At 40.3% G+C, this 27,998-nt stretch overlaps 1 protein-coding gene across 2 annotated transcripts; it reads right to left on the bottom strand.

The window, feature by feature from the left end:
* Nucleotides 1–130: 130 nt before the first annotated feature.
* Nucleotides 131–27,977, bottom strand: CCNJL (cyclin J like). Of its 2 annotated transcripts, XM_026091352.1 has the most exons (6): nt 27,945–27,977; nt 27,701–27,812; nt 16,364–16,574; nt 4,044–4,343; nt 3,058–3,217; nt 131–1,826 (listed from the first exon to the last, which is right to left on the bottom strand). In XM_026091352.1, the coding sequence occupies exons 2-6, from the start codon at nt 27,776–27,778 to the stop codon at nt 1,385–1,387; spliced, it is 1,191 nt and encodes a 396-aa protein (XP_025947137.1). In that variant the 5' UTR covers nt 27,779–27,812; nt 27,945–27,977; the 3' UTR covers nt 131–1,384. The 2 variants fall into 2 exon arrangements, with proteins under 2 accessions (XP_025947137.1, XP_025947138.1); XM_026091353.1 differs by lacking the exons at nt 27,701–27,812; nt 27,945–27,977 and adding an exon at nt 26,127–26,163.
* Nucleotides 27,978–27,998: the final 21 nt, after the last annotated feature.

Here is a 27,998-nt window from a genome sequence, read left to right as displayed (position 1 = left end):
GGAAAAGGAAAAACGGAAAAGGAAAAACGGAAAAGGAAAAACGGAAAAGGAAAAACGGAAAAGGAAAAACGGAAAAGGAAAAACGGAAAAGGAAAAACGGAAAAGGAAAAACGGAAAAGGAAAAACGGAAAAGGAAAAACGGAAAAGGAAAAACGGAAAAGGAAAAACGGAAAAGGAAAAACGGAAAAGGAAAAACTACAAAGAATTTTTTGAGCCAGCATCTCCGGTTTCAGTTAAAAAGGAAACCTTTGGATATGCAACAGTAGGTGTGTCCATTGCAAAGCAGCAATGTGATCTTTAGTTTACCAGCTATATTTTCAATAGAGTGCCAAGATGCTATTTGAAAAAATCATTATCTAGCTCTGTAATCAAACAAACTCTAATTTCAACTGTAAAGTTAGCCAGTTCCCTATCTCTGCCTCCATTAGCACAAATTCCTCTCTCCTGAGCTTGAACTTCTGCCACAAGACATTAAGCCCAAAAGATGAAATAACTGAAGGCAATGAACCTCTTTCAAGAGTTTTTTCCCAAGAGGATTTCTTCAAGTAATATTAAATCCCTGATAAAGCTTGTAAACAATTTTACTAACAATAGTCTCCAGTCTCAAAAAGCAGCAACATGTTAAAGATCTAAACGATGATTTAAGATTGAGGTTTTTTTGATAAGCGAAGACAGAGCAATGTTCTGTTCAGCAGCACCACATCTAGATTCCAAGTGGGTTTTTTAAGGCAAAAATGATTTCAGTGGTCTTCTGGCCTGTTTTTTTCCCCCTTTTTTTTCAAGTCTTACTCCTAAACTATCACTCCCGCTCAAAGAAAACGGAAAGTGTTCTACACATTGATTTCTGCAGAGAATAACAGTATTAACATCTAAGCGACATCCTTTTTCAGTATATTTTTAGTAGAAGCTTCTAGTAGTATAAGCTGCCATTGTTCAAGAGATGTGTCCCTAGGAAAGTGTGAGTACTACACGTCTTCCAAGAACATCCTCTAACTGCACGGCTCCTTAGCCAGAAATCTGACAAGCACTCCAGCCTGAAACAACTCTTCAGCACAAGCTTTCAGCAAACTCTGACAAGTCACTAACTGAAGACTAGCAGGAAGTAATTTCCATAGGGTTTCTATGCAGGTGACTTTCAAAGTGACATTAAGTGAGGTATGCTATTGCATTTCTATTTCTCTCTCTCATTAACAGCCAAAAGTACAATCCTTGACAGAAAGGCACCCATTTTCCAGTGATCAATGGATCCAGATCAATGTCATGCGAATGAGCAAGTTGTAAGGATTCTGTTCCTTTATGGTTTTCATTCAGATAAATATTTTGGCTCACACACAGGGTTGTTAGCTTCTGTTGATATCGCCTTTTTTTTCCCCACCATCAATACTTAACTGTCAAAACACCCAGCTGCATGAGAGTGATGACCACTGAAGTAGCTACTGCCATAAGCCATGGAGATGCAGTGTCTGGGCTCTGTTCCCATGGCCACCTGCATAGCAGTAGGCGTTTGGATGGGCAGAGTCTGGGCAGATGGCTGAAGGCTGGCCTGAAGAGCAGCGTAAGAGCACAGTGAGCTGTTAGCACTCCCAGCGAGCAGGCTGCTGGGCCTCTGCGCCTGTAAGGAGTCACGATAAGCAGAGCACAAATCTTGCACTGGTGACTGAAACTGGGGAAGAGTAGCTGAATGTTGGGCTAAAGGGTGATAGCTGGATTGCTGAAATAGGACTTGAGTAGTGGTTTGATGGCTCAGATTTCCCATTACTTGCTGTTGTTGTATTGTTACTTGCTTTTTTATGTTACTAGCTTCTTTGACATCATTCTCGTAATACCTGAAACAAATTATATTTACAATTATCAGAGAGAGAAGTTCTTAGATCTTGCATATATCCCAAAGTTTTCACCAGTGAGGCTACACCATCAGCTTTTTGGCCCTTGCTATATATAATAAATCTTGATTACTTTCACCTATGGGAACCCTTACTCCAGATCTCCAAGAATAAATTGCACGAGTCTCTACTGAGGAAGTTGTCATTGAACTATGGATCAGGCCCTTGATAGATTAACACCATCAGCAATAAACCCACGTTACTTTGCTATCACAATTCATTTCTAACTATCCTGGTGGGATCATCAGGCACTAACAGGTTTATAGATCATTTTGCATCATATTTATTTCAAGGATGGAATGAATCTTGGAACCTTAAGTCCACAATATAAAGAAATTCTAAAATACACTGCATAGGTATTGGCAGAGTATTAAGGTGAATAACTATGAGGGAACAAGGGAAATTTTAGTTAGATATTAGGAAAAAGCATTTTCACCATGAGGATGATCAAACACTGGAACAGATTGCCCAAAGAGGTTGGGAAAGCTTCATTCTCGGACAGAGTGAACACTTGGAAAAGGTCCTGAGCACTCTGATTTAACTTCAGAGTTGGCCCTGCTTTGAGTAAAAATTCTGGAAGTCACCTCCAGGGTCCAACATCCCTCCCAATCTAAATCAGTCTATATATATATATATATATAATATATATATATATATATAAAATATATATATAAAATATTTTTTACAATTATTATTTTCTGTTAGGACTTATATGTGCTCATATATCAGGCCAGTATTGAGGCACTGTAGGCATGTCCTTTGCTGGAGAAAGGAGCAAAGAATAGTGCTGGAATGTCTCTCCCTGCTGCATTCCTGATGTTAGGGATACACTGGTGTCTCTCTGCAGCAAGTTATTTTGCATGTACAATGAGAACACAAAGGCAAGAAAGCTTGCAGCAACCATCTGTAAAAGCTTCCAAACAATCACATAAGGAACTGGTACAAGAAGACCTAATGAACACTGAACTCTGCTCTCCTTCCCCCATTGCAAATATTGTTAAAATACAGAATTTAGTAAAATCACCTGCTCTTCTCCTTTTATTCCTCTCTCTAAAGATGGAGATGTACCAATATATTAATTATAGCTAAATAAACACCATACAGATATATATTTTTAAAACTATTATTAACATCTTACTAAGAGCATGACAGGTTACTCAAATTCTGATCTTACATGAGCATCATTTCAATGCATTGGGCAAGATGCTCCCAGGAGTAAGATGTTAGCAATTCAAGCTGTGTTGTCCAGGCAGGAGAAATCTGCATACAGATACGTGAGGCGCACACACAAGCTGCAGCAATCAAAGATGGACGAAAAAGAAGAAAAGTGTGATCTATAAAAAAAAAAAGCAGGGATTATACTCTTACTAATCACTGCAGTGAGCCTATTATGTATATAAATGGCAAAACAGGACAAAGTTAAATCCTCAACTTTGTTCCGCACATCTCAGAGCATTAACTCATTCCCAGAAAGTCTCTCAAAATTGGATGAAGCTTTCCTGAAGATCTCTGTACTACTTGTCTGTACTACTATAAAGGTTTCATTATAGTTTTTTAATTTCAGAAAAAGCCATAAAATACACTATGCTGAAAACTGTCATTTGGTCTCAACTGAACCAAAGTCAGGTATTGACATGCACACATACATTTACATTAGTGTTGAAACTGGCTTACAAGGACGCTGCAGTTCATTGCCTCTCATATGGACAGATATTGGAAGCTGTGCTGCAAACCAAATCCTTAAAAACCATCATTATTTCATGTCATACAGAATAGGACACAACCTTCCAAAATCAAGACTCCATACATGGAACTGCATGACAGATTGTGCCTGTAACTGACTGACAGTAGTTCACAGAGGTGGCAGGTCAAAAGTTGGTCCCTCTTTCTGACAGGCTCTCCAGTTAGAGTTCTAGGCTAAAGAGAAGAACAAACAAAAATACACCTCACCTAGAGATTTCTAAAAGGTGACGAGGTTTATCCTCAAAAAGAGGACAACATGCCACCTGCCATCTGTAACAACTCAAAAGTGAGATACTGTTCTGCACAGATAATTTTGTGCAATCCATATTATGACAAGTTTTTAAGCCCTTATTTCCCTTCAGATTTTTGCCTTTTGGCAAATGGAAGATCATTCTAGCATAAAATTAAGCCTTTTACCTTGCACTGAGAAATCAAGGAAGTAATATGCATATGTATCCATGAAAGGTTTGACTTTGGTCAGGGAGGTGATCGGCCAGCCATTGTGAAGGTCATTCTCACCAACGGAAGCAAAGAGGTAGTAGTCGATGTAGTGTGCTGGTGTGGGCAGGCAGAGGTTCCAGTTGAAGTTTTCCAAAAGCAGCAGTTCCATTCTGAGCAAATCTTTCTTGTTCAATACCACGTTCACGCTGTACATATACACCAGGTTGTTTAAGTGCTCCAGCTTTGGAACTCGATCTTCTTTTTCTTCAAATTTGCCTGCCGGAAAAGGTGCTTTTCAGATAAGGCTTATGGTTATGATCAAATGTCCAAAAACCAACAAAGAATACTTCTAAAACCAGAAAGTCTGATCATGAAAGGTGCTTTTTAAAGATGAGCAAAAGAGGGACAGAAAAGTACAGTGACACAAGTAGGAAAAAAGTCACCAGACTAGTCGGCATATTCCCCTATCTTTTTTATGATTTTTTAAATTGCTTATACAAAACCAAGACTAAGACAAACTTATTGGGATAGTTGAGCAGTGGGGCTGAAAGAGTCCAAGAAATGTAAGTTTCAGTAAGACCCATAATTTCATAAACATGAATCTATATACTTTAGTACTCTGAACACAGGTATATTTTTGAAACGGAGCAGCCCAAACAACTTATTGCAAGTTTAAGTATCCATCTGCTTTTTGCTCATTAAGCATTTCCTTTCTTCTTCAGGAAGGAGCATCTCCACTTTGCAGCCACCTTGAATTAGATCTATTGCATCTACTTAATGCTGATGTAGCTATTGAATGTTTGTTAAAAATTTTACAGAAACAGATGCTACAATTCATTAGCATTTTTATTCATAGCAAAAAGTTTGGCACCAGAATCTGAGAGATGCTAATACATTCCTATAGGAAAAGTATTTTAATATGAAAAGAAAGAAACTGTTCCCATTTCAAGATAGAGTTTTACACTATGCTGGGTTTTAGAAGCAAGTAGAAATCTATCATTAACCTGTATTTGAAGAGAGAGTTGTCTTTTAGGTTACAAATTGTCTGATACATAACTTTTCAGAATGAAAGTCTGTCATCATATACCCTGTTAAACCCTTTCATTACAATGATCTTAAATAAAATGTCCAAGTCTGAACTAAACATTCATTATTTAAACACAAAGAATAAAAATGCAAGTTGTAAGACTATCTTAGAATATACTGTAATTATAACTCAAGTTGAGCACTATGGATTTATATATGTGTACACAGAAGTTTTTATTATGACCTCTTTAAGTTATGATACACAAGTCACACTCTTCTCCAAAGACCTTTTTGAATATATTACATGCTTAAACAATAAACAACACTAAACTTGATATATATCTTTGTTTAAAAAGTTTTTCTATGGGGAAGAGTTATCCTGTCTGCTGCTACTTCATCCTGGGGTGAAACCCACCATCTTTACAAGTGCAAACACCTTCCCACAACACCTTGCCTGCCTGCCCCCACATCATTCACCATTCTTTCACAGAAGCTCAAGGAAGAGTTCACTACTTTGCTGGACAGAGATAAGGAGGTAAAAATCCTTTTAAAAAAAAAAAAAGGGGGGGGCTAATGCTTGCAGAGAAATGCCTTATTTTCTCTCTTTTTGTCTGTCCTCAGCTGGTAAAACCGGCACATACAGGCAGCAGCTCATTGTAGAAGGAGAGTAGTAGCTTTAGACCAGTGTAGAAGTAGGGTACACCCACATCATCACAGGCCTGTGAGTTGTGAGTGAAAATAGGGTGAGAAGTTCCATCCTCTACAGCTGTCTATCTTGTTCCTGCTACAGAAACATTGCAGCTACTTACATAACAGCTGGCAAACCAGTACAAATATACCCAAAGTGCATGGTGTGGAAAATCAAAATCAATGCTTGTCTCGCTACATTGGGCTTATGAACTGCGATGGCATTTTTGTTATCCCAGTTGAAACTGAGAGGTTGAAGACAAGTGAGGCAGCTTCCACCAGACAGTAGATGACACCGCAGCCATCCCAAATTAAGCCATGCCTGTTCAGGGATGAAAGGCCCCAGAAACACCCTAAAAACATTCCAATTGAGAGTCTTCATCTTCAGAGAATAGAGTAGTTCCCATAGGTGGAGAAGTTAAGAACTTATTACATTTTGGTGTATTAAACTAGGTTTGCTATGAAGTATTTTAAACTAAACACTCAAGGGACTTTTTTTTTTCTCTTCAGTTTTTGAAAACAGAATGCCAAATTCTTGCCAAAATGCCCAGTAATATGATGACTTAGAGAAAACATCTGTCAGATTGCAAACTTCCTTTTGGATACAGGGTCAGCTTGTCTTCTCTCAGCCCTTACATAGTCTTAACCCATGGCAGGAGAAGCCATTCCTGTCATTTCACAAGCATACAAATGAATGCAAGTTAAAAGATGACTACTTAGAGATAGAACCAGACTCTGCTATACTATAAGCAACTAGCATAACCTCAGATATCTCTGAAACAGAACTGTGATGACCAATTTGAATACTAGGCTATATAAAGCCTTTAGTTTTATTTTATACCTATGTCTTACAATAGACATACTCCAAGAGTATGTTACCTTCATACCAAGGTAACCTGGAAGTCACAGTTCCCTCACGCATTCCTTCATCAAAACTATTGGGGGGGGGGGGGATAATAGGCAGCTTGAGAAGAAGTAGTTAAGTAAAGTTTTAAAACTAAAATCCCAGTAATTCCAAATCTGAGTTCTTTGCTTACCATAACAGTTCTCCTACACCATCTCTCCTTCTCAAGTCATTTTAAAAGCCAGTTTTCTGACAGAACCTGAAAGGGGTTTGCTAAAAGGCATTCAGTCAAGTGTGAAGAAAGAATGCCGTTTGGGGAATGCACAGCAGCAAAGGAAGATCTAATATTGAGAAAGAAAACTCCTTTGGGTATGTCGTTTGGAAGCTAAATGCACATTCTACAAAAAGGAAGACATTAAAAACCCTCAGGCAACGCCACCTTTGCCCTTGCTGCTTCAGAATTACTCTTTGTTCCTTCCTGTCTTGGAGGGCCTCATTAGCTAGGGTCACTGAGAGGCTAGGAGAAGTACACTGTAACCAAGTGATTAACATAAATAATTCCTATGGGATTAGGAGAAAATATACATTTTCAGGGTCAAGACAGCTGAGCAGAGGCCCCCCCCTGCCTTTTTTTTTTTAAGGCTGCATTTACCAGCCTATGGAACTGCAAGAGTCTCTAAAATAACTCAGATTTTCAAAGCAGTTGAAGTGTTGTCAGAAGAGGAAAAAAAAAAAAAAAGGAGGAAGAAAAAGCAGCAATATCAGATTTGATTCCCAAGAGTAGACCTATCAGTAAGAAAGCAACAGTGTTACCTTGCTGCAAACCTAAGAAAGCACTTAAGTATTCTTAAATTCACAGTATTATCAAAGCAAAGATGACCTATCTACTACCCTTGCCTTGTTCAAGAGCTAGTGACAATCTAATAATAATAATAATAATAATAATAATGCATAATTCCAATACTGCTTAGATAACTTCCTTGCTACAAAATCCAAACCCACTATTCTGGAACATGGCTATTTAGTTATTGTTCCTCTTTGGTCTTGAAAGCATATATCCCACAACTAATTCATGCTTCAGGGGTCCTTCCATCCCTTCTACAAGAGTCCTCCTTTACCAAGAGAGAGTAATTGACCAAATATTAGCACATCACATAACTTCAGAGTATTCTTGTCAAATCTAAAAATAATTTAAAACAGTACAATACCAGAAAATTATTTTAAAAGGAAGTAAGTTCTTGCTATCCATTTAGGGTAGCAACTCCATCCAACAAAGTCTCCAGTGAATTAAAAACCCAACAGAATTTTCTGTACTATTACCAGCTTAACATTTTCTTAGCACATTAAAAGATGAAGTTTCTTTGAGCCAGTTCAGATATCACAGGTATGGAATGCATTAAAAGTCTATCAGAAGTGTGCATAGAGCAGTCACGCCACCATAAAGGAGCATAACAATAACAATGAAAAACAAAATCCAGCCATCACATGAAGTAAAACAGGAAAGGAGTACAGGGATGCTATCAATGAAAACCTTTAGAATTCAGGAGTCCATATACAGGTTCACGAATTTCCATCATCTGTATTTAAAACTGTTTAAGAAAAAAAAGCTTGAGAGAAAAATTAACCCTTTGTTTCTTTCACAGAATGATGTTACAGCCTGATACAGATCTTTAAAGAGGATACTGGCCAAAGTAGGAGAAACTGCCACATGCCCAGGAAACTAAGGATGAGATCTATCATTCTCACTTCCACAAGTTCTAGTTCCTTCTTTCTTTCCACTCAACCTTGGACATTTCCATAGGTCAGACAGTAGTCAGGAGATCAGACTCACCACAGTACTTCTGGGAAGGTATCGTRCCAACACAGGGCAAAGTTGTTTGCTTTAGTCAAGATAATTTTTCTGTTAAAGTTAAGACTAATTGACAAAATCAAAGTTTAGTGATTTAAGATTACTGAATATTTATTACTACCTTTCCCTTCTCCTTTTCAACACTCTTAGTTCCTAGCTTTGTTGTCAAATATAACAGTGGCCACTGCAGCAGACTGGAGATACTGAATATAAATGTATCTAGATATGTTGAAGACAGACTCTAAAATTCTGAGCTGGAGGGGGGTGAAGAGTAACCATGTCCAAAGTTTCATGTCAAATGAACTGTGAAATCTGAGGATATGAGCTACTTTACAAAGCAACGTACCAGCAATTTGATCACCTTTACTTTCTCTATTCAACTTTGATTTAAACACCTCACTTCTGAATTTACTGAGTACTTTGGATCTATTTTGAATTTGGAATCTGGAGAAGACAGGAAAAGTTACTTCATTGCATCAGACCAAAGAGATCTGAGGCAAACTGGGCAAGGGTAAATTTAACATGTTTTAAAATACAATTTGTCCTTTTCCAGTTCATTTTCTTCCATAATTTAAAAATATCAGAATATATTATTCCTAATTTTATTACTTTAGCATCATACCAGAAATTCAGATTCTATGTACAGAATGTTTATGCTCAGAAAACCAGGGTCTCCAGCACAATTACTTCAAGAATATTAAAGACTCAAACAAGATTGTTGCAAGTCTAGCACAGACCAAACAAATAACACTGACTGGTTTATCAACACCACCCTTTTTTTTTTCTCTCTTTTTTTTTTTTGGCAGGGGGTGAGGGAAGGGGTGGGGATAAATAAATAAATAAAATGTTTCAGCTCCATTTTCAGCTGGAGTTTATAAGAATTGTGTATTCATGTCATTTACATGCTTTTGAAATGCCACTGTAGATGCCTCAAATTATTTTTGCTGTTGTGTTGAGAGCTCCTGTTACTGATAAAGCCATTTAACTTTTCACTGTTGGCCTCAAAATTAGTTGTGTTTTAAAATGACAAAAATCTTAGGTCTTTAAAGGAATGTTTAATTTAAGAACTACCTGGATACTGCAGGTGTTTTACACAAGTAGGCCTGAGGTTAGAAGATTGACTAAAACAAGATGAACATAATGGAGGTTAACTTTGCTTTGTGTCTCTGACCTTTTTGTAAAATCCAAATAGATGGGGACAGCACACTACCTGGGACATTTTTTAAAAGTCCGTGTAATGTTACTGTAAATAACAATACACACATTTTCAATTTACTGTAGCCCATGTTCTGTCCCACTCTGAATTTTACAATCAGATCCCCATCTTCCCCGCCCCAGGAATGAAAAAGCATGCTCCAAGTTAGACAGAGACACTTTCTGTTTAGATGAATGAAAGGCTGAGCAAGTGCTGTTGCCAAGAGGAGTAGTCTTAAGTTATAAAGAGCACATTGCATCAGTTCATTTGTCACAAGAGGATCAAAACAACCTATCCATCCATGCCAGCTTTTAACTAAGAAGAAATAAAGGTTTAAGAGGGGCATTACAGCTGTCAGAGGTACCTGGAAGTACTGATTCACCCACTGTAGGAAGCAGGAGCTGCTTGGCACACCTAGCTGCACAGCACGTGGTTCAGAGTGTCTACTGGCGTTTACTGGGTGGATGGCCTTCCCAGGGATTTATATGGGCGCCAAAATAAAAGCAGGACATGCAGGCAATTTGTTTTATTACATTTTCAGAGTCCTTGAAAAGGAGGAGGAACAAGGAGTGCCAATTTAAGGAGTCATTAAAATGTAAGTACTCTGTCCCACAAACAATTAAAATCAATCTAAAAGAAGCACAGACCAGTCAAACTCATCTAGTCCAGCACACAGGAAAGACCGAAAGGCTACATGTGGTACACAGCTGAAGGATTAGTTTTCTTTACTACTACGCTGTTCCAAAAGGTGTTAAAACAAACTTCTGAGATTCCTTCTCCTGCCACCTCCAAGTACAAACACAAGTTCTAACCGTCCTCTAAGCAAGGCAAAAAAGACACAGCCAGTATTTTAGAGATTCTCAGCTTAATTCCTTTTTCTGCAGTTTCTTGCAGAGTGAGCAGTCAGGGATTGTTCATTTGCCTGTACAATATCTAGCACACATGCAAATCACTCAGCTCAGGGCACCTTCATATAGTAAAGTTTAATTATTGCTAAAGAAAATATCCTGTCCATGTTACAGCACCAGAAAAATGAAAAATTTAAAACCACAAGCTGAACATGTGTTGCATTATTCTATCTCCTGGACTGTCTGCATCATTGTGTTTTTATTAAAAATAAGTAGCTCAGCTGCTTTTTCCAGAACAGTTCCTGCTGATGATAGTGGGAGCACAAACGGAGAATGGATCACCAAGCACAGTCCAATGGAAACACTCCTTGAGGGTTGACAACAGCTCCACATACTCAGTGGGGAATTACATTAGAAAGGATTATCCATGCCCTAAACTCAGCCCAGTTAGTACTACTGTCTTTCTCTCTCGCTCTAATTGCTTTTATTGTGCCCAGGTAGCTCAGCTACTGGAATATCCACTTCACTGGATTTTTAATCCACTGGAGGACTAAAACATTGGGCAAAATAAAGCCAAGCCACAAGAAAGTTAACAGAGTACTTTGTAAAGCAATGAAGCACTATATATACTGAACAGTGAATTAGCTTTGCTTAAAACAATACTGAAATATAAGAACTGTTGTGTCTCCATAGCAGCAGAACCCTCTTGAGGAAGAGCAGCCGTAAGAACTCGAATGGCAGGAACACACAAAGCAGCCCGAACGGCTCACAGATGGAGAGCCCTTGCTTTTATTCAGATATTGAAGCACCTGCAATTGAAGGGGGTTAGCTCTTCAGGGAAGAAAGGAGCAACTTTAAGAGCAAGGTAGGATTTTATGACAACTATCAAAAGCTGCATTGCTTCAACTATACTGATACACCATGAAGGTATAGCCCACCTGTACCACAGTTACAAAATTCACAGTAGAAATAGTTGTAGTAGTTTCAAACTTACTGCCCCCAGGTGCTTGCTGTCTCCTGAGAGTTAATTGCTCCTGCAGCTGGACCAGCTGAATAGATTGTGTCAATGCATCTCACCTACTTTGGGGCAGCTGGTTTGAACAGCTTTAGGGAGGCAATTTGAGCCAAGTAGCAGTACAGCAGATGGGAAGTCCTCACATAATCCCTTTTTCCAATGGAACAGTTAGGGCTAGGGCACCTTAAAATGCCACAACCATTTTTTTGTGATAATTGCCTGACCCAGATGCTGTTTACAACACTACAGCCTGCTGCTGCTCAGCAGTGCTCCTCTGCATAGGGCTGCCTTCCCCTCAGCTCTGTCAGCTCCTCAGTTCACTTCAGGCAAACCATTACCCAGACTAGCTCAATCCACTTATTGAAACCATTTAAACATCAGCTGATTTTGTCTGGAGAAGATCAGAGATTACTCAACACACAGCTGGAGTGGGAAAGAGGGGATGCTGGGGGGAAAGGAAGGCAGTAACATTTCCAGCCAGCATAGCTGTTTGCAAAGTGAACATTCATCCATGGCCTTGGTGCTCGAGACAGCTACTCTGGCCTCTGTGCAGGTGTACTAGTAACCATCCTGGTCTAGAGCCAGCCTGAAGATGACCAGTCTCTGCTGCCCATCGTTACCCCTCACCAAAAGCCACCATCTCCCTGACCTAACAGCAGAGCAGTCAACCTGAGTAATCACTATTCTGCTTCAGGCAAGGGCAGATGGATTGTCTAGAGGAGTTAAAACTCCTGGGCTTAGTTATGATCATCTCAAAGCAGCAGGGACTGACAACCTCTTCCATTAGCACAGCTGGACCTCAGAAGGAGGTCCTCTGATTGCATACCTAGCCAAAACGTGCATATGGACTAGATCTTACTGTATTACAAAAAAATGTATAGTTTACAATTCTGGTTTGGAGCAAGCTGTTTCCTTTAACGCAAATGAAGTCAAATGATTGCTCTAAATCCATTCCTAAAGTAACTTTGTGAAGCCAATTTTTTCAGCAAGATTCCCCCAAGCCTCCAATGACTTTCAATTCACCTCTAGACTACTGTGAATGATTTTTAGCATTCACTTTCAGGACTGATTCAGAAGAATTAGTAACTATTGATGATATTAATGAACTTCAGAGTTTTTACAGCGTAGCACCTCAGCACAGCTATCTGGCAGGAACTTCCAGAGGCCTTCTGCAAGGCCTACATTGCAAAAGAAACGTACATCTTCTGGCTAGTGAGCAACTAGATGATTTAAGGGACACACTCCCATGTTGCTCTCAACTGTAGCAAGTCCAGGCTGCAACATCACTTGGCTGCCAGCACAATTTGTTTGGCACAACATTATCTTCCCATTTCCTAATCTCTTTTGCAATTATTACTGAATTGGGAAGCAAAGACCCACTATCACAATCCCATTTCCCTGTCTGGGGAAACTGATGGGCCAGTTAAAATGCATTTTAGAAATCTGCAAGAGAAATTAGCTCTAACTAAAAGACATCTAGGCAAATGCTATGAGCTGTATCATGAAAACTCTGCTGTTGCATGCTGATCTAAGACAGGCTAGGGCAATGTTGAGGTAGAAGGGGGAAAAAAAAAAAAAAAAGACAAGCCTTTGGGCACACTAGCTCTTCCTTTAGATCAGAAATAGAAGCAGTAAAATTAAAAGACAAACACAAGTTGACAACAATTTCGCTGAGCTTAAACAATTGTCCTCAATTCGCATTTAATTTTGAAGTTTCCTGCTTCCGTTTCAGAGCTAAGGGAAGGGTTTGTGTGCCCCAAAGCTTCTCTATCCCCCCCCCCCACCACCACACACACACTTAAGTGGTTAGTGGAAATAAGAAATCTTACCTCTAACTACACCTCATCTTGCTTGTGGTCTGCACACTACCCTTGAACTCTTGCTCAACTGCCTTTCTAAAGAAGTCAGCAGGAAAAAATCCCAAACAAAAAATTTCTCAAAATGTGTTTATACTATTTATTGAAAGATGTTCTCCATTAAACATTTGTCATGATGAGGTAAACACCCCAAATTAAAAAAAAAAAAGAGCTAACAACTACTTTTTGTAAAGATTATTATTTTTTGTTTACAGTAAAGGTATCTTATTGTTTAGACATATAGGTGTCTTATTACAGAGACTGAAGAGTCCTTTTACTGCAATCTTCTGCTGAAAAGCTATGCAACTTCCTGCAGATGTAGCAATTAGAACATCCTCCAAAGCATTACTGTAGGAACACACAAGGAGCAGTTGTATTCTCTTTGCTACAATGGCAAATTTCACGCTATTTTAGGTTAATTCTTCTTACCTACTCAGAATCTTTTACTACAAAATTCTGTGCTATGATTTTTCTCGTATTTATTTCATATAATTTTGAAAGTAACATAAGGTAAATCCAGGAAATCCCACTTACTGTAAAATGGCTTTTTCTGATTTGATTTACATCACTCCCACAGCTACACATAGCAAAAAAAGAATATTCCTAGTGCACATTAAGATGGTCTACACAGTAAACAGAGCTCACTATGGTCCCAAAATTCTCCAGACCTATCCCTAGGACTGTAGTAACATTTAAAGCCTTATCTACACAAGTTAGTTAGGCATTAATTTTGTACAAAACTGCTTTGGTACAATTCTTAATGTTTTGTTTCTACATATTGGTAGGAAAGCTGCCTTTATAATAGTAGACCCTTTTCCTGTAAGGGAATAGATGATTTAGTTCCAGACCAGGATGTGTGAATGTTGCTGTATTACTCAAATCTTAATTTTAGGAAGATTCTCATACCCATGAGCTTACTAAACTTGGGTTTGCAAAATATTTCCCTCTAGTGTTGTCATGAGGCAGCTTATGAACTTCCTTTTGCTTCCCAGTTGCTTAGAGGTGATTGAAGTTGCATTTGACATTAGCTGTTCACACAAGGACAGTCTCAAAAGGGTTTTTTTGCTTCCTTTTAAATCCTAGAAGCTACAGAAGTCAGCAGTTCAGCCCTCCCAATCTCCTACAGTAAACCTCTGCCTAAGATCTTATAAGTACACCACTAGCTTTCACAAGTTATATGAAGTTTAAAGGTACCATTTTCATCCTATCCTATTTGCAAAGCAGTGGAAGCTTAAGTTATGGCTACAGATTCCCTCCTCTAAATTCAGATGAAGAATCATTACAAGAATTTTTGAGGCCAGGAAAAATGGAGGAGGCGTATACTTGAAAGCATCAGATTTAAAGAAAGTCCTGTGTTCTTTTCCTGAAGGTCACCTTCGTTCAAATACTCGGAAGCCTTCCTCTCCCACCCTTCGCCCCCCCAACTTTAAGCAATGCTGTGGGGCATGTTGCAATTATGAAGTTACACAAGAAAGAAATTATAAGAGATGGGCCGCAAGCTGAGGAAGTTCACTTCTGAATAGACATTAGTGTCCAGGCTACCTGAACCTGATATATCAATTAGTCTGGTCTGTTTGAAATAAAGGGTGCAGTTTCACAACAATTTAAAAATCACCCCAAGTCCCCCCACCCTCTTCCCTCCCTGAAGCTTGTCTGATCCCTCAGAAAAATACCCTTCTGATAAATAGACACAGAACTAGTCCCTTCCTCAGCTGGGTTAGTTTTCTGCCAATTTACAGGCCTGAAGGAGCTCACCAAAGGGTCGGGACAGCAGAACTGCAACAGCACTAACTTAGATTCACTTAGGCTGCCATGGAAGTGTACAGGCAGCAAGTACTTAGATTCCACTTTGTTCTGGTTTTAATATCGACCTTTTCTGTAACATGAGCTAGAAATTTATCCATGTAATTGACCATCTTTTCTGGAATTAGAAAGACAGCAATGCTTAAATATAGTAACAGTAAAATCATGAAAAGCAATCATTTGTGTCTGCAGATTAAGCTGTTCAGAACACACCTAGCAAGAAAAAGCAGTAGCAATCCTTTGTTCTGCAAGGAAAACATATACTATCACCTTCTTTCCTAAACAAATACCTTCTAGCTCTCCACAGTATTTTATCTTAGCTAACATGACTACTTACATCTTTCAGCCATTAACACTAAGTTTACAGAAGTTTTGTTGCCCATAACAATAGTGTATTGCTCTACGTGGCTCCCATATGGCAAGGTGACTTCTTCATTATCTGGGAACTGAGTTCAAGTCTGCAAGGGTAGACTGCAAGTCCTTGAGGCACCAGCCTTGCTCTCCTCCACTTGCACAGCACTGACTGCTGAAAGGTTTCAGGAAAGTACTGATGACAAATGTTCAAGGTCATTTGCCAAAGGTATGTCGATACTGAGACTTTAATATTACATGGCAGTGAGGGGCTATTTGACAGGAGCCCAGAACAAGCAATACACATCCAAGCGTACATCAGCACATCCACTAAGCACCTCAGGAAGCAATTTTCCTTTGGACCATGTACAAGAAAGATCTGTTTTGCAAGGAATTGATTATACTCGGTGATCTCAACAGAGGCACAAACTGTCCAAGGATGGACCTCCAGGAGAGATTGTGTATTACCCAAATGGCATTCCTTACTACCAACTCTTCTCTGGAATGAAACTTCCTGCTCTTGCCACTTCCTTCCCACCCTGTCACCCCTTAATCCTCATTGACCCTTTCCTCTGACCCAGCTTCAGCTGCCAAAATCTCCTCTGCACCAGCACACAGATGTGCAGCCCAAGCTATGAAGTCAAGCCGAGTTTTATTAACAGCCCATTTTATGCCTTTCCTTGGACTTCATTAGGCCTTACACCTCATATCTACAGCTAATGATACTGTAACACAGAGTAAACAGCACATCATACATAATGAAAACAACCACCTGCTCAGAAAAAAAAAAATGCATGCATTAATAGACAGCAGCCGACTTACTTGCTAGGAGAAGACAGGCAATCGAAATGACATACAGTTGCTTGACAGTGATATCATAGCGGTCCATAAAGACGTCCAATAAGTAGGTAGCAAGATGTCGTGCAGTAGGACAGAGATTACAACGGTTGCTGAGGACAGCCAAGAGATCAATGAAGTAACGGCGCATCCCGATCTGTGGTGAATGGGCCTTATATATAGGCAGCTCAAGTTCCTATAGAAAAAAATAACAGGAGGAAAGAGAGGCACTGAAACAAATACCATGTCTGCCAGCATTTTCTGTACTAGCATATTTTACCAGTATAAAAGCTAACGATTGAGCTGACAGACCTTATTTCACATGTAATATAAAAATGTTCATTTGAAAGGCAGAATTATTGCAGATTTTGGTCCATCTGTGCTAGGAAAATAGATCACTTCAGCTGAAAGGTTTTTAAACACAAGTTTCCAGCCAGTATTCAATGAGTAGCTAAGAGATGGATTAAAGAACTCTGGAATACCCATGACAAGCTAATGCTTTTTAAAAGCTGACACTTTCTTACTTTAGACATGGTCATATACTAATGCAGTTGTCCTGGCCATATTCAAATCAAAGCGGGATAAGTACATGTTGATAGACATGGATAAAAAAAAAAAAAAAGAAGCCATTTCAGCAAGGTACATCTCATAAGTGGAAGATTAATTACTATGCCATTTTGTATTATGTATGTTCAAAAATGAATTAAAAGTAGCACAGTGCTACAAAATAGACATGCTTTATATTGGAATACAAAGTAGTGTGTAGAGCAGTTAATTCTAACTAAACAAATCAGGCCTTTAAAAAAAAAAAAAAAAAAAAAGCATTCGGGGAGGCATCTGCACTAGCTACACCACTTCCAGCGTTAAGAGACACCACTTTCTGCAGCGGGCGCAGTGGCTGCCCACGCTCCCCGTAGCCCTCCTGGAACCAGACATTCCCCACGGAGGTTCAACTTATCAGGAGAAAATAGCTACACAATCGCGCGCAGAGGGGCGCAGATAACTGGAAACCAGCGAGCCTCCGTCACCAAAAGCAGCTCACAAAGACAGCAAGCAGAGCACTGTTATGGATGATTGCTTCCCAGGCTTTTTTAAAAGAGTCAGTGAAAAAACACATTCTGGACTGAACAGACACATGCTGTGGACAGGCAAACAGCCCTTTGAAACCTGGGGCAGTCTTCACTGGGGGAATTATAGAAAAATCCCCCACCAGTAACAATTTATAAGAAGGGAGACAATAGAACATGTTCCCCCCTGTTGTTTTATACCCAGAAAACTCCCATAAATTTGATTTTTTAATTGCCTTATGTGCTGAGATTTAAATGCGTCAATATAACTGACATACAGAGGTTCAGAGCATGAATTCATAGTACATACATAATGCAAATGTTTTGGCAGAAATAGTTTCAAGCTCGAGGTTTATAGCAAGGAAAATAGCTGTATTTCTTAACACATCAATACAAAGTCCAAGCTATTAGAACAGGTGGCATCTCTAGCTCTGACAAGTGTTGTTCTTGGTGACTAACAAAGAGTTCATTTTTTGAATTTCTTTCTTCTTTGAACACCTAAGTCTCCCAGCAAAATGTAGTACTAGGTATACTGAAGCTCAGCTTTTTTAAGATTAAATTTGCTTTTTAGACCACAACAAATGCAAGAAACCAACAGTAACTCCAATTACATGCCTAGACAAAAAAACCCTACAGGTCTAAAAGTTACAGTTCAGCGGCTAAGAATGAGAGAGAGAGATCCGAGGTCCAGACACAAATATCCGGATCCTCAGAAGCCTTATTCCAGAATTAGCCCTGCTCAGCCTGGTCTGCTGGAAAATTGCAAGACCCGTTAAAGCCCCGAATTTAAACCAATAGGATTATTCTGCTACAGGCCTAACAGAGACATTTATTGCCATATAAAATCATCTGCTTTTTTTTTTTTTTAATATATTTCTTCCTTTTTCTTTTTTTTAGTAAAGGTATAAGTGAAAATGAAAGGCATTGATTTTGTACACCAAAATAAAACCACATGAGAGTCCGTAACAGCACAGACAAGGCTCAACTACAGAAGCAATGTTAGGAGGAGCAACAGCAGAAGCGCGAGAGCCATGTGCTGTGGCTTCATACAAGATCAAGTTCCTAGGTATTAATTGATCCAGAGTAATCATCCGTGTGCAGGCAAGGCAGGCAGGGACTTACCCTGCCGCGCACAGTCTGAAGCGGCTAATGACTATTTCAGCAGGAATGCTTTTACACTGGCAGACCAGCCTTACCTGATGAGATTGTTTCAAACAAATGGTGGTGGCACACAGCTAAACAATGTGGCTGGATAGCAGGCTTAGAGTTACGCTTGCAAAGCTAAATATCTACACAATGTGAGAAGTGCTAGAAATATGGCTGTGGACAAGCATGCCTTTCCATCAACTCCCCCCACCGCTCTTTAGTCTAAGTTCTTCAAGAAAAAAAAAATTACTCCTATAAATTCAAAAAACTGCCTTTGATACTTTGGGGATACTGATGCAGGATCAGCAACTGCAACTCAGTGGAAAATGTTTTGGGGAACAAGAATAAAATAAACCATCTCTCTCTCCAGTGCTTAAAACTTTCCCCATCTCCAGCAGAGGAAGAAAGAAGAAAGCGGGTGTTCGGCTGTCTGCTAGAATGGCCCTTTCATATGCTACTTCTCTGCATCTTTGACCTGTTCATTTATATCTACTTCAACAACTTTGCTTGGGGCTACTGAACAACTGCCACATTGAAATGCTAAAAGCAGCAGCATGTAAGAGGCTCACAGGTGTCTTGGAAATTACTTAACAAGCTTTGCTCAACATATTGATTAGTGTCTCTCCACAAAAACCCTTCAGAAAGTCAGAGCACAGCATTTAAAARGATCACCTCAGTCTCAAAAACTGAAAAGGAAGGCTCATACAATTGTACATGGACTGCAAAAGAGAACTTAAGGACAAAGACAATTTATAAGCCATGTCCTACCATCCTCAAGACTTGATCTCCTAAAAGGCAGGAATCAATGTAAACATTTTAAAGTGGTGTTAAAGAAGACAAATCTTCCTCAGCAATCACATGCGAAGACAGCCGGGCTCCAGACATTAGCTATTCATTCATCACCGAGCCACAGCCCATCAGGAAGTTACCTGACCACTTCAGTGGGCACCATTCACTGCCTCTGCTCAAGGCATGAGATTTTGTCTGTGCTCAGCATGTTCCTGCAGCTGAGCGAGCAAAGACACTTCGGAATTCATCCCCAGAGAAACTATGCAACAAGATTTAATAAAAACCTAAAACCTTTGAGCAACCATGTGAAATTTAAGGCTTTCTCTGTCTGAACTAAACCAGCCAAAGATTGAAGACGATGAGGAAAACTTAACAGGATCCTCCAGCTCCCTTAAGGTAGCAGTTGTATTATACGCCAGTTTGTGGAGTGTTTATTTTGTTCGCATACAGTCTTAGGCAGTTTGGTGTTCAAAATGGCAATAAATTCCATAGAAGGATTTCTACTGTCCAGTTCCTTTTCAATAAGGCTCTTCCCCCATTGATATAAAGCCAGCAGTGAACTGACAAGCAGTAGAAAAATTAGCAAGTAATGTGACATTCAGTCATACTAATAACGATAAGTTCTGGGAACAAAAGTGGAATTCATCAAGGTATTTTAGAACAATTCACAGGCATCTTGACAAGAAAAATGAAGCTCTACATGACAAGTACTCCTGGGGTTCTGAAATTCAGGGAGATGTTCAGCGAAGCTGACTTTCTGCCACGTCAGAGCTCTCTGACACTAGTCAGGGTCTGGTCTATCGCAGGGCTCAAACATGCAACATCTCCTGACTGCCTGCAGCAGCTCTGTCCTGCCTGTCTCTCCCTGGGAGAGGCTGCAAGGCCGCACAGCCCAGCGGTCTCAGCCACAACACCCCGCTGCTGCACGCAGGCATCTCCCACGAGCCACCGCTGTGCCGCGTCTTGCTGCCGAGACTCTGGCAAATGACCTTTCCATTTTCAGAACAAAATGAAGCATCTAAACCCAGAGCTGCTCAGTAACAGTGAAACCCACTCATCTAGAAATAGCTGTTGCAATACTTCCCTCCGTGGGCCCAAGCTCAATTTGCTAATAAAATTTCATCCTTATCTCATTTTTATTCTTTTTTAATCTTGTTACCCACTGGTGTTTCTAAACATTCAAACAGAATCCAGAAGGTGGCTCCTACTACTCCAGCTCAGGGTTGTTTATCACTGATCCTAGCCTGAAATCTGAAAAAAGATTCTGATTGATTAACAACAAAAAACAAGTACATAACAGCTGAAGTTTCAACAAGATCTCCGTGATCCTTCTTCATCCAAGAAGCACCTATAGATGAAAAATAAAGGGAAAACTTATCTAGGATGTTTTTATTTTAAGAGTTCTTCTCTGGAAAAAGTTATAGTCCTTTCTATTTTATATTCTAACCAACCAGTCCTCCAGCTGTGGAAGAAAAGTGCCAAACTAGTCTCCTAGGTATAATTTTTCCATGGTGCATGAGAAACCACTAAAAGCTAACTTCTCTAAGACAATATTTAGGCAGGTGAGAAGACTGTGCACAAGAATATTGAGAACACAAGGTTTGGGAGAGGGCTGGAAGTTTAACCTGTGTTATTTTTTATAGTGGCTTCAAAATTCAGAGCTTTTTGCATGCCTGTTTGCAGTAGGATATATAGCATGCTACCAATTTAATTCTGCAACTAATGGCATGGTATCCTCTCTCCCACAGGACCAGTCCTCGTACCCCTGTGCAGACTGCAGTGCTGTGCCTTTAAGTAACAAAATCCCTTAGAGGAAACCTCCTGGTAAGTGTTTCTGTGGTGAGGCAGCTGACGGCAGTTTAATGAACAGGTCAAAAAGGTTAAGAGTTAGTATGTTTGTGAACAGTCCAGTAGTAGAGTACCGCTGATGCACTTGGCTTTTACTAATCTCAAAGCTGGCCATGCAAATTCAGCCTCAAAGGCAAAGGGAAAGATAACAGACAGGCAGCACTCCGCGGATGTGACCAGCAGGATGCCTTCCCTCACGGAGCAGAAACGGGTGGCCAAAATCTCCTGAAGAGCCACGCTTGCCTCCTCTATGCAAGCACAAGCCATGCTATCTTATAACACAGAAAGACCAATGATTGTAACTGTTATAGCAAAGTGGTAAGAGACAGTCTAGGATTCACTGTGTGATCCATTGCTCTAATTTTTAGCCCTGCTGTAACTGTATCTGTTAGAGAGCGCCAAAAGTTACTGTTTCCCATTATTTAAGCAGCCCCTGCAGTTCTAACAGACAAATTTTATCAGACCCTAGGAGAAGTGTTGGTCTCTCACAGTGTCTGGATTCAATATGTAGGAGTAAGAGACATAAATCTGACAGAACCGTATTTTAAAAAGGGTGTCAAGACAATTCCTCTCATTATTTCCAGTGAAAATTAAAAATCCAGAGGATATTTTCTAATCAGGGCACTTGGGCAAAATTTCCTGTATTTTTTTTCCTATCGTTCAGTGGTGTTGAATCAGGTAGAGACAGAGCAACAGTTTAAACACAGTAGTTACACTGCATAGATTGGTGCTGTCAGTAGCTACCCTTACTGATTTATGATGCATTCCTTTGATGAATGAATGAAACACTATAAATTAAGATTTTCTTTTGTGTTACCGCTGTTCCTGCATGTTCAAAAGGAACATCAAATTCAAGTATGTCTCACACAAACAGACCAAAACTCCTGCCACAGCAAACAGGACCTGTCTCTCCAGTTCCAACCCACTCAGTCACATTGTCTTATACTAAGCTGTTTTGCTGACTCTTTCAGAGCACAGCAGCATCTTCAACAGTTTCCCCCCACCCTTTACCCAATAAAGGCCATCTCAGACTACCTGCTCTTCATGCATCTCCCTTACAGTCCAAGTCTACTTTTCAAAATACCCACAGATAAATGCAGACTGTTACTTAAACACACTAAGCTTCCAGCTTACTACTAAAACACAAAAACCGTGAAGCCGACCACAACAGTATTTCAACAGTACTTAAAAGCTTTTGTGCTTGAATCCACTCTACTCAGCATCCTCCCAACAGTTGCAGGCATTCTAAGTTTGAGAGAACATTTAATTACTATTGTGCTGAAAATCCATCACCTCACGTGTTCCACTGTGGTATTTTATCAAGCATTTCATTAATTCCTTCTTACACAATTCAAAGTGTTCGGAAGTTCAGCAGCTAATCTGAGAAGGATCAGAGAAAGGAGTGTGAAAATTGAAATTCCAACTTTGAAGAAAAAAGAAAAGAGATCACATGAATAACCATGTACTTTATTAGGACACCTGTTCCTTTCAGCTTCATACATATGCTGCCATCTATAACGTAAGCAAATTAAAGCTAGCAACCAGTAATGCTATTGTTACTGATTTTCAAAAGCTAGAGTGATTTTTTTTTTTTTTTTAAGTGAACAGATTATGTTTCTGTTGCTGGGCTGCCAGTCTTGGAAAGAGCCTGATATTAGTACTACTCAATGCCTGCTACGCCTACGTTCTTTTTACAGCTGATTCAAACTGGAGGAGCACATCGGAATGAAAGGTTAGTGTTTTATCCTCGTGATGAGGAAAACAAACAAACAAACAAAGAAAATCCGTTTGCATTTCCTTATGTATCCTGAACCCCAAAAGTTCTCATCCAGATTTTCCTGTTTAAAATAAAAACAAAAGCACCACCTACACAATGCCCTAATGCCTTCCCTCTGCTCAAACATAGCATATGCAGTTGTCTGGTTTGCACTAATCTGAATTCCAGTTTGTGCCAGGCAGATATATCAAATTTACCATCAATACTAGTTAAGTGTTGAAGGAGTGAAGAGTTTTTAAATAACAGGGATGAGAGCAGACTTGCATGCTAAAAGGTAGAACAGCAGCTGTTACAGCAAGAAGTTCATGCTATCAATAGGTTCGGTAAACCAGATGCTTTGGCAGAACTATGGTAAAGACAGGGACATACGCTGGGGGCAGGGAGAAGAGGAGGTTGTATTTTTACTCAAGAATGGGAGCATAAACGTAATTAATAACAGGATCCCACATTACTTCTAACAACATGTTTTATAACTGCAAGAAATGTGTTTATAATGACAGTACTCTCAGACCAGTGAGGAACAGGGCCCCTCACACCAAGCTCTGTACGGATGGCAATCCTCCTTCAGAGAAGGCAGTCTGAATTGACACTATGGACATAACTCGAGGGAAAAGTTGCACGTCAGCCAACTGAAACACATCATGGTGGTAAACAGCATTTCCTCTTTAGATGTTTGAACTTAGATAGCGGACAATCCTTGTGGAATGCCAAGTGGAAGGACTTGGCCTAGGAGGAGGTCGAAGACAGGAGTGGAGGAGCTTTCACCTAGAGGAAATCGCTCACAGACATTTTTACTGCTTAAAAGACAAAGGACTGTTTGCTTTTAGCAGAAAAAGGATCAGCTTCCCTCACCTGGCTGAAAGTAACTGCAGACCATGCAGTAATTCAGTAATTCAGGCTGCCTTTAAAAGATCAGGTTACAATATTAACCTTTAAAGCTCACACACAGAGTCCTGTAAAATTTGGCCCTGTTTTGAGAAGCTATGCAAGAGATGAGTAGAAGATGAAGTGCAGGCAGATCTAGTAATTCTCATTAATTGCAGGAAATGAACATATCCTGGAAGGAAACAGCCCAACATACCCACAGAAACGGGGGAAGAATGAGAAGCAACCAGCTATCTCTCAGACCTTCAGGACACTCAGACTGCCTTCTAAAGTAAAGAATTTCAACTTTTTTTTGGGGGGGGGGGCGAGGGGGAGACAATTGACTTGCTAGTCCGCTTTACACACTCCTAGAGTATTCAGGGCTACTGAGGCAGAGAATTTTGCATAGGTGTTGGCCATATGATACAGTAGTTGCATCTCCATTCAGAGAGGTCTCCAGTCTTTGACCTGGAAGTCAGCTGTCTAGCACAATCAGTACCTTCCCATTATCATTTGCTTCTGCAGTAACCCTCCACTATTAAAGTATCAGAAGAACACACGCTCACCTTTCTTGGCTCAGCACTCCTAATGCACGCTCATATGGCAGGCTCTGCCCCTCCCCCTTTTTTCTTTTCCCTCCTTCCTGGCTCAGTCTTACGACAGGTTAATGTTCTGGCCTAATCCAGAGAAATACTTATACTCGCATTTAACTTCTAAGGACATGTGTAGTACTGCTGGAATTTAATCATTTTGCTCCATTTGGTCAGCACTCTTAATACCTTGCAGACTACAACCCTGCTAAGCTAAACACTACATCCCATTAATCACAACACTGATATTTTACTAGTCAGGCGATTCACAGGCTTTTCGTTTCCTCTGCACTGAGCTAGAGTATTTGGGAAGTCACAAAGCCTCTCAGCATCTTTCAGCCCTCTCTGCATTAGAAGCCAGGTATACCACATGCATTCATTATCTGCCCTCATGCAGAACACATCTATCAGATACAGCACAGGCCATCTGTCATAGCAAAATGCCAACTTCCAATGAGATTCAGAAGAACTCATAATTCCAATTTTGTGGAGAAAAAAAAAGCGTAGCATAATATTTTTTCACTTGTTAACATAAAACCTGAGTTGTTGCATAGTAGGCATACATCTCCTATATTTGTATGTCTTAACTACCTTGGAAAAAAAGTGTTTCTAATGAGCCTTCACTTGTTTTAAGAAAAAAGTTATGTTGCTTAAAAGGAACACTTAGTTCCCTGCATTAAACATAGACATGTTCTTCAAAAAAGTAGGATAGCCTGCAAGACAAATTTCAACCTCCTGGATAAGCATCTTACAAAGTAGCTTTCCTGTCACATTCATCCACTTAAGCTAAGACCTGTTTATGTTTCTCACTCAAGACCATAGAAGCATATTGTTCTAAACTAAGATTCCTCAGCAAGCATCTTAAATCAGAGAGGTCACCATTGTGTGAATTTTCTGTATGCCAGTATTAACACTCTAATACACTAATAATGCAGTAACACACTCTAATACACTACAGAGGAAGCCACTAGTCAAGTTTATTTTCTCCTATGCAGTTGCCATAGGCTTCCCCAAAACTGATTCATGTTCACAAAACTGGCTTCAGCAGCTTCAGACCTACCCAGCCCCAGCAGTTACCAACCTACAGCAGAACTCAGGGTGCAAACTCCTTCACAGCATCCAGCTCCTGACCGAGCCAAAGAGGCTGAGGCTCAGATACACACTCCTTTCCGCCACCTGCACCCAGAGCAGCATTCACCAGAGCTCAGCTGTTACAAGCCCCAAGTTCATGGCATGGTTTTCCCCCTAAAACATATCAGTGGTCCATTTCCTCTTTTTTGGTTACTAGCATACCAAGGCTGTGTATAAAAATGATGGAAAATGATTATGATTTTTTAGATTAGTTGATCAAACTGGGGGGGGGGAAGCCTTTCAAGAACAATATTAGCTATAGGTCACAACATTTTTTTGTTTTTAAAGGACAAAACCTGTGCTAGCCTAAGGAAATAATAGAAGACAGGTATTACAGTTACTCAACCACTGATCTCAGTATTACCACTTTCTCAAACTCCTATCCACTCCATGAAAGATTTTGTACAGTTTCTTTAAAACCAAAAGTGTGCCCTTCCTCTCTCACCTCCGCTTTTTTTCTTTAAACTTCCAGACTTTTCTTGTGGGTAATTTATTAAGAAGTTTAACACTTGATGGTCAAGTAGCTCAAAACTTACCTTCCCAAACTCTGCTGAAGCATCCTGTGGAGGAGTTTCACAATGTCCTACTGTAAATTCTGACACTTTGGACATCAAAGAAAGAACCTCATAAGTATACTTAAGATTCCTTTCTGTGGAGTATTAGTAGCAAATCACAGAAAGTGAACCAAAAGGTCTTAGGCAGCAGCAATTATGATTATTTTCCCTCAACATACTTGCACTCTGGATTTTTAAATAGTATTTCCAGTCCCTGCCCTCCCCCCACAAAGAAACCAAAACCTCCAACCAAACAAGAAAACTACACCACAGAACCCACTGTACATCCTTACAAGGTAGGCAGAAAAAGCATAAAACTTGTCCAAGCAGAAAAAGTTGTAGACCTTCCTCAGAGCAGAAAGAGAAGAGCAGCCCAGGGACCCTTTTCTCTCTCTGCAGGTTTCTGTAAATTCGGATAATCCAATTCTTGTCACTTCAGCCGGCCTTGGTTTAGCACTCATAAACAAAGAACAGTTGCAAGCAATCTAGTCAAATACTTCCAAAAAGCAGGCTGAAGAGTGAAATAGTTTATTAAAAAGGTACTTCTTGGAGACTGACAAAACAAAAGCAAAGTTTCCCCCACCTTTTTATACCCTATCAATTGGGCTCTCAGTTATTTCCCCCCACCCTGTCGAATCAGGGAGACCTGCTTCAACCAGAGGGCATGAGAACAAAACAGCCCGATCGCACAGACCTGGTAACAATTAAATCACCTCACATAATTAATTGCTGCATGTCTGTAAGGAAGACAGAGGAAGCAGAATGTGCAGAGTGTTATTTTTGTGAGCAGTAACTTCGGCAACTTAAAAACTGGGCCAGGTACAGCTGGTCAGTCTTTGCTGGGGGCTCCTTCATCTTACCCAACTAATTGCATTTAGAGTTTCTTTAAAGCTGGCAGTCTACCTAAAGAAATGCAGAAACTCAATGGACAGCCCTAGCTCTACCTGCTCTCAGTACACTCGTTCATCAGCAGGTGCCCGGATTATTTTGCTTATTGCAAGACATTTCTCCGGGGTTTTCTACCCCATAGGTAAATGACATATTAGCTTCTAGCAAAGCAATGACAAGCCATGTCTGCACATCTTTCAGCTTTCCTACGGTCTGTCAGGGAACAAGATCCAACTGTTAACTCAAATCTCAGCATTCATCTCCCTGAAAACAAGCAAGGCTATTTCTCCAGCCTCTGAGATATGCTGATTTTATGCAGGGCAACATCAGCATCCTCTTGACATTTAATGCACTGAGTCATCAACAACTCGGTTAATTAAAGTTACTGAAAAGTAACAGGCAGGCATTTTTAGCAGCACTTTTTACAGGTTTGCTTTTGAACAAGTCTCGATTAAAGTGCAGAGAGCAAGGGAAAGAGCGCCAAGCAAACCTGCTCCCTTGAGAGAGCTGCTGAAGGTGAGGTTTCCGACACCAATCGGAAAACCTCAGCCCGGGCATTTTAAAAGCCTTTCGTACTACATAGTGATGCCCGGGCATTTCTGCGGAGGAGGAAAGCGTGCAGGGGGGGAGCGAAAGCGGGGAGGGAAAGGAACAAAGTGCGACCCAACCTTCGTCCTCAAGGTCTGGTGGATGTCTGCTGCCAGCTCCCCTTTCCACCACTGCTCCTCCATCCTTTTTCTTCCCATCCAGACAAAGGTCCGGCAGAGAGACGGGGCCGCTCTGCGGGGAGGGGAAGGAACCGCACAAGTGACCCGAAACCCTGCGGYTGTTGCCGGCGGCAGCCGCCGCCGCCCCGCACTCCCCTCCCTGCTCACCGACTTTATATATATAAATACATATATATATATTTACCTTTAAGGCTCTGAAGAACGCCCCCTCCGCGGCCGCCCCGCTCCCCCCGCAGCC

This window comes from Apteryx rowi, unplaced genomic scaffold (genome assembly GCF_003343035.1).
Source record: "Apteryx rowi isolate R43461 unplaced genomic scaffold, aptRow1 scaffold_90, whole genome shotgun sequence".
NCBI classification, from domain to species: domain Eukaryota; kingdom Metazoa; phylum Chordata; class Aves; order Apterygiformes; family Apterygidae; genus Apteryx; species Apteryx rowi.
This window is presented reverse-complemented; position numbering and strand designations above follow the sequence as displayed.